This window comes from Salvia hispanica, chromosome 3 (genome assembly GCF_029641045.1).
Source record: "Salvia hispanica isolate PSC_SH4W2 chromosome 3, Shi_PSC_v1, whole genome shotgun sequence".
In the NCBI taxonomy this organism is placed as follows: domain Eukaryota; kingdom Viridiplantae; phylum Streptophyta; class Magnoliopsida; order Lamiales; family Lamiaceae; genus Salvia; species Salvia hispanica.
In genome coordinates, this window is record NC_142694.1 from 5,874,728 (window position 1) to 5,888,138 (window position 13,411).

Genomic DNA, 13,411 nt, shown 5'->3' on the forward strand with positions numbered 1-13,411 from the left:
TACACAATAATTTCCTTTAAAAACAAATAAATAGGACAGTTAAAAGAAAAATATCAAAATGATGATATAACTAGCTATTTATGAAAGTTGTGGGATTTATTTGAATTTGACTAAACTTTGTGATTTTTTTGACAATTTATGATAAAAAGCAATCTCTCATTTTTCTTTTTCCTTTGCCTTTTTGTGTTTATGAAAACCTGCAACTGCTGCTTCGACTAAGCATATACCCTAACATTCTTTCCATGCAACCTAGGAATATAAACAAAATTCAAGGAGAAAAAAGCAATGGAAACATGGACGAAAATGTTTTATTCCGAAAATACACATGCAAGAGGTGCCTAATCCTTCAACTTTCATATCATTACATTCAGCATCATGAGAAAAATAAGATACAAAAATATAGTAGTTCTCTGGCTATACCTCATACAGGAAGAAGTCATTGACAAGTTGCAATAAACCTATTTATTCCTTCTACTATATGCAAAACATAAGCTAATGCATAGCGTTACATGACCTAAACATAGACAGATATAGACAACATCTTATAACAATTAATAAGATGCATACCTGAAAAAAGATCGGTTAAACGTTTATTTTTGCTGGAAGACACACGCTAGAGGCTTGTGCTTTCGCAACAAGCCCGTAGTCACAGGGAACTAATTTCAATACAAAATCAGAAGCAACATTGCACCTTTTACGAGCTTCATCTATGCCCGAACAGAGCACCTGCTCGATCCAATCCCTCAACGCGTCCTCTCTTTCTGTTAACCAAGAAGCTGCAAGCATTTGGACCATTACTTGTCTATCAATTTCTAGAAGAACAGTGGCTCCAACTATCTTTCTCAACTGTGCATCTATCTCCCTTAGTATCTTCTGAGAGAGAGAATCGAAGTCAAATGGTTTAGACACCACCTTTTCATCAACAAGCTCGAGCAACTCTCCCAGCCATGCCTCTGAATCATCCGAGTAATCATCATCACTTTTGTCAATATCACTATCCTCTTCCCCGCCATCATCAGGCAAGTTTAAGTCAAAGGATCTGGACAGTTGACAAGCACGTTTCGATACCTCAGCTTTGGTTGAGCCAACATTCATCAATTTTCTTTTACTCGAACAGAATTGGTTAGGGGTCATTTCACTTGAGAAAAGTGAAACGAGTGTAGTGCTATTCCTTCTGTAGATATCACCAACAGGTTCTACTAAAATTTGCATCTGCATATTTTTGGCCTCCAAAATTGTTTCTTCTGGAAACTCAGAGGCTTCTTTACCAAAAAGCAGATCTTGACTGCCCTTTACGACAGTTGAGGCGAGGATAAATATATTGTTATTGAGGAAGATGGTCCTGCCACGTGAATCTGGAAATCTACCTGTTTTGATGGCTTGAGATAAACTAGAGCGAACCAAGAAATCAGCCTTTTCAACATTTTCAAGGAGCACAACAGAGTCGGGATGCTTGCTCAACATTCCAGCAAGGTAATCAACTATCAGTTCCCTCCCAGGCTGCATTTTGATGTATTTTGAATCATAACAATCAACAATGTAGTTGAATGGGTTCGTATCCTGAGCACAAAGATCCAAATATAGCAAGTGGTTCTCTCTCCCAAATGCCATCTCGGCAACAGATGCAGCTATTTTTCTCTTCCCCACTTTATCAGGCCCCAAAAAGCTCAGCCAAAGATTACTCTTCTTTGAGCAATGATATCTTGCATTTTCATTTCTGCAACGTGACACAGTTCGACCAATAGTTTGAATGGCTTCCGACTGCCAATAAACCTTTTCAGCCAGAACACGCCATTGCTGTTCGAGGTCCTTTGCATTCATCTGCTTTCCATGATGTTGAGAATAAGATGAAGATTGAGAAAGTTGGCTCAGAGATTTCTCAAGGCTTCTAGATGATTCAGAATTCTGAAGACCATTGCAACCATCTCGCAAGCTGGGATTTTTTCTGAATTCCCCAGAAGAATCACAAAATGTTCCGAGCGTCAAATCTGTGGCCACAGAGACAACAGAGGTTGAAGATGTGCAAACAACGGGCAGGCTCGTCCTTTGCTGAGAGCTATATGAATTCTGAAAATCATTCAGCCCCAAACCTTGTGTTGGTACTTCAGCCTGCACAATTACTCTGGCACTTAAATTTTGCTTTAGAAGAGAGTTCTTTTGCCAGTCTGAGAGCATGCAAGTACTCATATTAGTCACATTGCTTCCATCGGATAATGAACCCGCACCAACTGCGTCTTTTCGTATGGGTACATGCTGCAGCGTTGTTGCAATAGAAGTATGTGGCTTTGGTACAGTTGTATCCACTTGAGATGTCTGAGAGTGATGAAGCCTCTGGCAGATGCCACTCCATTTTCTCTGCAAGGCCAATATTTTTGCATCCAGTATAGTTTTGTCTTTATTAGCCTGCACTGAAATGACAGACCACCTGTTTACCAACCATCTCCTACCAACTCAAACAATATAATTCAGAAATGTACATGTTACCAATCTAAGCCTAAACACAAGTTTGAATTTGAAGGAGTAACGAACCTCTTCCGCGCAGGATTTCTTGCTTGTTTCACATTCAGCAATATGCAGCCACGGAGATAGATTCACTGATTGCTTATCAGCAACTGAACTGGTTGAAACTCCCTTCGGGACATCAGAAACTTCTTTCTCATACTTTTCATTGCACGAGCTGCATAGTTTCATGGGTTTCGTAACATTTGTGCATGGACTTTTAAGCTCAGATGACATAGAGAAGAATCCACCAAATGGAACAAAAGACCTCATCAAGCTGCAGGCATATGAGGTTACAACTGTCAAACATATTTAGAACATGTTCATAAGCCAGAAAGTACTTTAGGTGCTTGACCTTGAACGTACATGCTAGATATAAACAACAAGCAAAGCCATTTATACAAGTATTTCATAGATTATTGGAGCTGATGGAACAGTATAGAATTTTCAAATTTCTCCAAGATTGAGAAGAATTGAGACAGAAAGTTTAAACATTTTAAGGAGTGGTGAGATTATTAGATCGATTATTCCCAGTGATGTACTTGAGAACCATGGTAGTTAATCCACTTTGGTTGTTTGGATAGATTCAAAATCCATCACTCTCATTACATGACTGTGTTCAGATGATCTAAATTCCACTTGAATTAATTAACGATTGAAATAAATTGATTTCAGATCAAATCCCTCAATCCAAATATCAATGTCAAAATAACTAGGGCAGCTGTCCAGATCCAACAAGTATGCGATTGCAACAAACTACAAGCATCATAAACAATTTTTTCCCACCGATCTAAAATTGTAGTAGTATCATTTTCGAGACTTCAACTGAGTTCTATGCACTCAGCCTACAGAATGCTCAACTAAAAAGGGTTCCGTCTTGCACTGATTTGCAAGTGAGGAACAGAAATCAAAACTATCTAACAAGTGCACAATCTGAAAGATGAATACAGAAGAAAAGAAAACCAATATCCAAGTTTAAACCAGCAACTTTGTTCCATACCTCACCAATCCATCTTTCAATTAAATTATTGGTAAAAGTACTGAGCAACTTGTCCAACGCAATAAAACAAAACGAAGCATGCATCACTAAAACATTAAAATAATTACACCAACAAGAAGAGACAAACCAAGATAAAAAAGTGCAGCAATGACCTGGACTTGAAAGGCTTTACTCCCATGGATGAAGCAGTGATAGGCAGCAGATGCAAATCCAGATCCATCTCAATACAAGGAAACAGATCTACCAGCTTCTTGTAGCCATCATCATCAGCCAAGAAGCCGATCAACCACAGCTTTCCACCATGGTTGATCAACAACCTCTTCAGCTTCAAAACCACATTACTAGCAAATTCCACCAATTCAGCATCCAAAAATGCCTTCAAATCCCCACAGTTGGCGATAATCCCGGCGCCCTGGCAATTTTCGACTAATTCATCGACTTTTTTGAACTCCAACCCTACCATCTCTTCGCTGAAACGCTCACCGATGCACTCGGAAATCTCACGTTCGATCGAAAACACACTCAATCCATCAAGTTCTTTAGGCAAAACTCTGGATTCGCCCTTCTTCAAACAATCTAAAAAGCTCCTACAAGCATCATTTCCAGCCGCGCCAATGAGCAACGGATTTCTCCTAGTTTTCTTCAACAGAATTTCCCCAATTTTTCTCGGATTCTCATCGAGTTTCTCCACCGCAGAAGCGTCGATGAAGGGGAAACTGCGAGCGCGTTTGTCCAGCTCGAAATTGTCCAGACCAGACGCATACAGAGGCGGCGGCCGTGACGCCGTGAAGGCGAATCTGGACACAGAGAGAGGATTCAGAACCGCCAGCTTGATCTCCTGAGTCCGGAAGCCCGCATCGCCGAAGACGCGGCTCACGATCGGATCATCTAAAATCGAAGTTAAGAAATGCTTCAGCTCAACTTTCACCGCGGAAATCGACGGCGTACCCTGCGGCGAGCTCGAATTCAGCTGCTGCTGATACAGATGGAACGTATCCGGATGGCGCCTCTGGCTCGCCTGCGATCTCTTGATCGCCGCCATGAGAGAGTTCGAAACCGGCGGCTCCTCCGCGGCGGCGGATTTTGACGCCGAAACCCTATCGAGCGCGACGCCGACGCAGAGCTCCAGGGCGCGGAACTGGCGGCGTGGGGAGAACGCGCTGCTCCAGGCGCGTGTGCAGGCATCGCGGAGAGGAGAAGCAGGCACAGCCAGTAGAGCGGACACCACGTGCAGCGTGGTCGTCTGCGCGTGGCTGCGGCGCCTGGCCGCAGCGACGGCGTCGTCCAGCACCGCCGCCGCCGAGTCTGACAAGCATTGGCGGGCTGTGCCCAGCGGCGTCGGCATCGGCCACCGAGCTTATCCGTAATAGTAATATAAAATAATACACAAATTCCAATAAATTAAAATAATTCGGAAACTATAAGAAAGGGATTTTGCTTCGCCTTTTTCAATATTTTTTTAGGCCTTTTGTGTGAAAGGGATTTCACTTGTGTAAAATAATTTGAAGAATGAGGTTTGCAGTATATATTATTGAAGTTGCAGAAGCAGTGGTAAAAGAATTTTTGCTGGTGCGAGAATTGAAGAGAGAGAAAGTGGGGCTGAATAGAGCATATCACACAGTCATCACAACAAAATCCTGAGGCATAGATTCTGTTTCAGAATTGCAGGAAGACAGATTTGTTTATTCATTCCTCTAAACCAAAAATTCATTTGCCAGTTAAATAGTTCATGAGTGTGATCATGGAAGCCAGCCGGACTAAAATGACAACACGAGACTCCTCATGACTGACGGAGAAAACAATATTTAATTATATCGAGTGACATATGGAATTTGGAACACTATGGGGTATTTATGTTTACCTTTGGTGAGAGTAAATGGCATTCAATTTAAATCACAAATTCATGTGGTAAAGAAGATGAGGGGCTAGTTAGTGTAGACGGGATTATTACTACGTAGAGAAATAAGCACATGCTATATACATACACATTGACGTGATATGTTCCTTTCCTCCATTATTGAGGCGTGAAATGGTAAATACTAAATAACACTCTTTTTGTTTACTACTCCTTTGTCTCATAGTAGATGACACACTTGGAAACTGACACAAGATTTTAGAAGATGTTATTTTATGTATTAGGTGAAGAGAGAAAATAATATATTTATATTAATGCGAAAGAAAGTTTTTTGCAAAAATTAAAATGTAATATTATTTATGGAATAAATTAAAAAATAAAATATGATATCTACTATCAAACAGAAGAAATCCTTTAGTCAACTTGTTTAACTTGGCTCTAGTTTTAAAAATGTAGTAATGGTAACATAAAGCAAGCGTGGGGAAAAGAATAATAATGCATGAATCCTACTTTTATACTGATAAAATATGAATGAGGTAATGTTTTGTATCCATTTATTCACATTTTCATTGTCTTCGACTTCACCATAGTGGCACGTACACGTGTAGTTTGCCCTATATATTTTAATAACTTTGGTTATTAATTTTTTACTGATTACCGAATAAATCATCTCATTATCAGACACCCGATCCCGAAGCCGGCAAGTGATTGGTTTATATTATTAAAGTATTTATTTATTTTCACATTTAAACCAATATTTGCAACAAAGTGACCTATGAAGCCGGCAAATGATAGGATTATATTCTATAATGAGTAATTTTGACATTTCAACCAAATTTTAGAAACAGGGTCAAACACTTTGGGCTTGATGTCCCCGTGACATCAAATTCAGTAGATATATTAAGATTAGAAGGAATACAATTCAAGTGGCTGGGCACATTGCTAATTTTATATTCCCTTTGATTTCACTAAAAGACAAAAGAGAAAAAAATAAAAAGCTCGATCTTTTTATTTTCTTTTAACTTTTCCATGTTAGGAAATACTAATATTTTATTCAACTACTTTATGAGTGAATCCACTTCTAGTATTTCTTAAAAGGGGTAATGTTCTCGCGGAATATATAGATATTATAATTGTTCAAATATCAGACTCTTTTGCATATTTTGAAATTTTGACTTTTTTAACAAAACACTTCAAAAACTTTAGTTTTATAAATCGATAATAATATTATTGTCGTACAAATATTCAAGTTAGATTATGGTTTCATTATTTAATTGGTTTCACCTTAACATATACTCCATACAACACAAGAAAAGTAAATATGGGGAAAAATGTACACGATTAACTAATCTAAAATTATTTTCTGAGTAAATATATTTTATTTATAAAAAATAATCGTATTTATGTGAATGATATTTATTTTTAATAGTACGTAATTGGTAACGTAAAAAAGAAAAATAGAAATTATAAATAAACAGGAGGAAGAAAGAAAAAATGTTGAAAAAAATTAAACAAAAATGTAACTAATTCAAAAATATAAAAATAAGATTATTTTTTATAAAAAAATACTAGAGTTCACAACTACTAATGCGGACTTATATTCCTAGCAAATTAAATTCAAATAGAAAAGCCAGTGGTTGTGGATTGGATTGAGTAAAAATTATGATGTGATGCATCCACAATGTGGGCCAGAGCTGGAAAAGATCAGCCTTTTTCCGAAATAAAATCCTTTCGATGATTATAGGGCCCATCTGAATTAAATTTCTTAAGTAGACTCTTACCCCCAAAATATATCTTTTTTAAGGAAAGAATTTCTTGACTTATAGTAGTATACATACAGTATATATAATTATAATATTCCAGTCTTCACCAAACAATAAGCTTCATGGATATGAATAAGTTAGTAAAAATTGGTAAGTGGATGTGTATTGTGAATTATTGAGTCAACAAAGATTTTATGTCATAAATAGAGAAAGCGAAAAATGATACTCCTACTTCGTACAATAAACATAGGTACTCTCCCCGTCTCTTAAAATTTGGCACCATTTGATCCGGTACGAGTTTTAAGAAATATAATAGAAAGTAGGTTGAAAAAGTTAGCGGCATGTGGATCCTATTTCTATATATTAATTTTAAAACAAAATGTGAGTGAGAGTGAGTTAGTGGAATATAGGATTCACTACCAAAAATGGTATTTCCTCCGTCCACAAAAGATGTCACACTTTCCTTTTTAGTTTGTCCTACAAAAGATGTCATATTTCCCTTTTTGGAAAAAGTTCTCTCTCACGTGAATATAAAAATTATATATTCTCTCTCCATTCAACACACAAAACTAAACCTCCTAAAATCCTGTGTCGTCCCACAGTGGAAGGTGACAAATTTTTAGGAACGGACAAAAAAAAAATAAGTGACAAATTTTCAGGGACAGGGAAGTACTACAATAATGGAGAGTGATGTCTACAAATAAAAATAGATTAAATTAATTTTTATTTGTTTACCAAAATAACATGCTACTAGTATTATTTAATGTTTAGATATAAATTAAGTCATGCTTGTACTATATATTAAGATTATTATTTATTTTTTACGTTAATGCATGAAATATACTTTTCAAAAGATGTGGTGGACACAACACTATCTTATTATGCTACGATTTTGTGACAAACAGAAAAATTGAATGAGCAACCTTTATAGAGAGAGGAAGTGTAACTAACATGGTAATAGAAATGAGGGTTTTATTTATGCTAGTTTTGATTTTTCAATCAAAACATGATTTTTTTTACCTTCATCTTATAAAGTTGGAATCTTTTACCATACATTTTTTTCACCGTTTAAATAAGAAGTTACATTTGCATTGGAATAAGAAACAACCAATTTTGAGTCACGTCGAATTTGCACTTTGAGTGAATGGTCATTTCCATTAGAAATTAAAGTTTTGGTTGTCGGATGATGCGACCGCCAACCAATCCACCCAAATTATTGAAATTATTTGATTTCCAAATATTCTCTTTGCTCAATACCAAGTGAAAATTTTATTCTCAATTGATATTTGTTACAAACAGAAAATAACAATATACTATTATTCCAGTGCATACGTTTTTTTCCTTCTTTTTCTTGGAATAATTTTAATCCCTAAATTTTCAGAATTTTATAACCACAATTTCATAATTCATGTCATCATAAATATATATTACAAAACTTATTTATAGGACTATGATGTGTATTAACGAAAGGATACAATTGAAAAGAGAAAACGACGTAGAATTAATTATTATGATAATGATACAACTTAATTTAGTCTCTTCTATGAATTAAAACAAACTTATAGGTATAAAAATTGAGTCACAAAAAATCTAGCTTCTTTCCTCGAATAAATTATTGGTTCAAGTCTCACCGGTATCTATATTATTTAAACGATTACACTCCATGTTTTGATATTTGGATGCCTATTAGAAAATTTGTTTCATTTTGTATATATAAAAACTTATATTATTGCTGAGTTTGAGAGGTTTTTTTCCCCTGCATTCTTTGTTGCTTTGTTGAACTAATGACTCACTCAGTCTTCTGGATTTGAACAATTTTTGTTTAACAAAAAATCCTAAACATTTGTATTGTACTGTTTTTTATAGGAAAATGGACTACATTAATTAAAAAAATAGTCTCCGGTACAATCCAAATTATAAAAGCATGAAATATAAAAGAATTCCGAACTCTTGTGGTTTTAGGAGTAGTAATCATTGACACTATAACTTATATACTATATTTATATTGTTATTAAATGGAAATTAGTTGTTCGGCTTTATATGGTGACTTTGACCATAATAAAACGAGAAAAATATTAATATGCCAACTGGGCCTTTTCTATAGGCCTTCTCAGCATTACCCAAAATAGTGGATGTTTAACAAAAATGCTAAAACTATTTTGGAAAGATATATTCAGTTTGTCTGATAAAAATAAACTGATATGAATTTTAAGATGAAATTACTAATGTATGAGAGAAAGAACAAATACATAACTGAAATTAGTAGCGAATGGTTTATTTAGAAAAATCAAAATAGAATTAAACTATTTTTTAGGGTAGATTAAAATGAAAGAAAAACTATTTTATGAAACGGACTATATTTTAATTATGTAATTTACTTAAATGATTAATAACAGCTTTGAATATGTGAGAAAAAAAGATTATTATATATTCCTTCCCACTAGTGTCATTTTCTCCATAGTGCTGGCTCTTTCGACATTGACGTTGCTTTTAATGACAATTACCGTATATATATCTGGTAGTTTCAATCCCTAATTGTCTAATTATTTCGCACTCATTAGACATATCTCTCACTCATAGTTTCTATTTATAACATTTGACTTCAGCAATAGTAATTAAACCAAATATTATCCTACAATAATTAATCATCAATTGGGCCTCAATCTATGAGTTGCAGAAGGTAACTAATGAATGAACCAGCGATCATAGGTAGTAGTATTATTTTATTTTCTCACATTTTGTAACATCCATCTACACTTAAAATTATAAAGACATTTTTGTGCTAACAACATACTCAATTGTTATTAATAAAATCATCATTTATACGATCAGCTATTGTTTTTAAGAATCTTATTTAATAAGAAATGAGGATTTCTCCAATTATAATGAATTCAAGTTGCCTCTTTTATGGAGGAAATGAAATTCAAATTGTATATTCCGCAACTAATTAATTTACTTTGTCTTTGAAATGAATTTTCAAAATTAGATATACTTATGTAAAAAAATAATAAGCTCCATTTCCAACTTTATACCTACTTTGTTTTGACGTATATTTATTAGCATACTGTATAAAATTCAAGCCACAAAATTTATTCTTAGGCAAAGTACGTATAATTAATGAGCTACCCTCACATATGCACTGAAGAGCAACAAATTACTGGTAAATAATCATTTTAATTAACATTTATTTATTATAATTAAACATAATTCTCTCTATTAGGTTTTACAGGAGTCTTCATCATAGTTGATTTATATGTAGGTATGTTATAATTTTATATTTTACCACCTTTTATAAAACAAACAAGATAAATGTGATCCCAATTATTTCAACTAGTAATAAACTATATACCAAATTATATTATCTCTCTACAGCTTGATATAATCAAACACGCATTTAATTGGATGAAGATGAATTTATTAACTTATTATTTGTATATTGATCGGCACAGTTTTTTTATGTACGAAAGTTAACTTTGACTATAAACTTGAATAAAAAAACCCATAAAAATTAAAAGTGGCTATTCGATTAATTACTAAAAGTCGTTACTTTTTTATAAAAATAAAACCTTGTTGTACTCATAAATCATGATAGTACGTACCTGTATTTAGTTAAGCCTTATTTTCCTTATTAATTTAACGGATATTAGAAACTTAATGAAATTTGTCAAATTATATGTATAGTTAGCACTAATAATATTTTATTTTGTAGGAAGGTTTGGATGAGATCGATCATTTTGTTTGAAGAAAATTAATGTTCCGTTTTCTGTTCTTATCTCGTTATCAAGACTATCATTTCAACTTTGATGTTGGTCTTGAAATAGATTCTTAATCATTAGTATATTGGTAATGTTATATTCAATTGTATGTTATAATTATTTATTTTACATTTTGGTTTCCTTTTCCGGTTGCTTTTGAATGATCTTTTTCTCCTTTTCTTCTTCTTATTTTCAATTTTGATTGTACTATAATTTCATTTTCAATTATGATTATAATTATAGATTATTATTTTTATAGGATCCGACTCATATAACAAATGTGACTTTAGTCATTTAATGCCATTTTATATTAACAATTAGCAAGCTGGCGATTAAAGATATTAATTTGAATAATTCTTTTTCTAATTCGGGCAAGACTAGTAACCATATTTCAATTATCAATATTCGCTGGCATATATTATGACAATAATCTATTTTTTCAAAGGCCGAGGTATGTTTGTTATTCTATACAAATATACATGCCATTAAAGTATGGATTTGAATCAATTTCTTTGTTTTCATGCATCATATGCATATTTAGTTATACAAAATTACAAATATGCCATTAGAATATGTCTTTATATTTGAATCTTGACCCCTCTCACAACACAATGATATTTGTGTGTGTATAAACAGATACTATATCTTGGTATAGTCCACTCACACCATTAGCTTCTAAAGGTTTGTTCACTTCCCCTCACTTGTATGTATATATACACATTAGTTTTTGTTATTTAATTAGGGTTTGATTGCTTGTTTTTTCATCAACTAAATAGATTTGTTGCATGCAGCACAACATATGCAAATGCAGCCGCAATCAAGCAACATGTTTGTACAAAATGAGGAGCAAGATATGAAGATGAAGGTAACATATTTTTGTTTCTTTCAATTTTTAAAAAAATACAATATTGATTTATTGTTTAATCTGAAGATGAAGGTGGTATTGCCGATGCCGTTTTTCATGGCTCCATCAGCAGAAACTCAAACCCGAAAGGCGACTATCAACCTTGACAAGGCCATCGCGTACGAGCTCAAACACGGCCGCAAACTCGACCCCAAAATGGATACCAAGAAGCTCCGAAGGTATACTATTACTACTGCATCTTTGTACATACAATATCTTTGACGTTGTCTTTTGTTATTGTTTATATTCGTATTTACTTTTTTATTATAGTTGGTCACCATATTTTTGGCTAGAGCGTTTTGTAACATATTTAAAAAATCAAAATTTGTTTAATTTGTGGCATGAAGTTGTGATTAATTAGTTTGCATATTAACTTCAATACTTATTTTGCATATATTTTAGGACCGTATCGAACAGGCTATCTGCGCAGAGGTCCAGAGTGAGGAAAGCTCAGCACATTCATGACATGGAAAGCAAGGTCACAGAACTTGAGGTAATTAATAATTTTTAATTAATTTAATTAATTTTTCAATAATTGATTAAAACGTGAATAATGCTGGGACAAAGCCACATCGAGGTTACGAGGTCATGGGCTCCTATCAATTTTAATATTTTCTAGGACTAGGAATTTTATGTTATAATTATGTTTTTTTAAAATATTTTATTTATTTAATTAAATTTGAGTATTTGGAACCTGTCTCATGAAGTTTTAATTAATTCTATAGTTAATTCATTTATCTTCTTTTCTATTACTCTTTGTTTTATAATTAGTTTAAATGTGTTTTAATTTAAAAAAGAACCATGCCGTAGAAGTTGAGTAGTAGTATTTAGTAATATCATGCTGTAATTATAATCTTTTTGAAAAAATTTTAATTAATTAAAATTGAGAATCTATATTTAAATTGTCTTCCATTATAGTTTGAATCCTATAGCTAATTCATATCAGTTTGCTTATATAAAGAAGATTTAATAAAAATAAGAGTTTTGGTGATTTGTTAGATTTACATAATAATGGCGAGAAAGTTGAGTAGTAATTATAAATTTTTTTGTAAGTATATTACTTAATTAGCTAAATTTGAGAATCTATAAATTGTCATTAATCCTATGATTAATTCATTCCATATTCTGGTTGATTTTCAAAAGAAATCATGGTGTGCAATGTGAAAAAAATTACTAGTAGAAGTACTAATTATTTTTTGTTGCAGAATACAATAACGATGGTGAGGCTAAGAGTGGAGAGTGTGAAAGAGAATCGGAGACTGCTGCAGCAGCAAAATGAAGCACTTGAGCGACTTGTGCAGATTCGTCTCCAAGAAGCAAACGTTTCTCAAAGTAATTAACATACATTTGTTTATTTTTGTCTGAATTTGGATTAAATTAATTAGTTTTGAATTAATACAATTAATTAAACTGCAGTGGTGGCGGAGAAGAACAAGGCTGAACTGGGGAGGCTTAAAGGTCAGCTGAAGGATCTTCAGACTTGGCAATTCTACCGACAACCTCAACCTCAACCTCAACTTTCATTTCTCAACTTTCAACCCTAATTCATTCACTTCTTTCTACCTATTTTATTTTTCCAAAACTCAATCTTTGCATTTTTTTTGTCCTTTTTTCGTTATTGTTGAATTAAGTTAT

General features: G+C 33.5%; 1 protein-coding gene across 1 annotated transcript; it reads right to left on the minus strand.

Annotated features, from left to right (window-relative positions):
- Window positions 1-286: 286 nt before the first annotated feature.
- LOC125213549 (protein SMAX1-LIKE 6-like) lies at window positions 287-5,204 on the minus strand. The gene is made up of 3 exons (XM_048114152.2): window positions 3,652-5,204; window positions 2,530-2,776; window positions 287-2,403 (listed from the first exon to the last, which is right to left on the minus strand). The coding sequence occupies exons 1-3, from the start codon at window positions 4,842-4,844 to the stop codon at window positions 583-585; spliced, it is 3,261 nt and encodes a 1,086-aa protein (XP_047970109.2). The 5' UTR covers window positions 4,845-5,204; the 3' UTR covers window positions 287-582.
- Between the last annotated feature and the right edge of the window lie 8,207 nt (window positions 5,205-13,411).

Bases quoted from the DNA above. Each gene is read 5' to 3' on its own strand.
- LOC125213549 (XM_048114152.2), bottom strand. From the start codon at position 4,844: ATGCCGACGCCGCTGGGCACAGCCCGCCAATGCTTGTCAGACTCGGCG. The intron at 2,777-3,651 runs GTCATTGCTGCA...ATATGCCTGCAG, and splicing joins GTAAAGCCTTTCAAGTCCAG to CTTGATGAGGTCTTTTGTTC. The intron at 2,404-2,529 runs GTTCGTTACTCC...ATTTCAGTGCAG, and splicing joins AGAAATCCTGCGCGGAAGAG to GCTAATAAAGACAAAACTAT.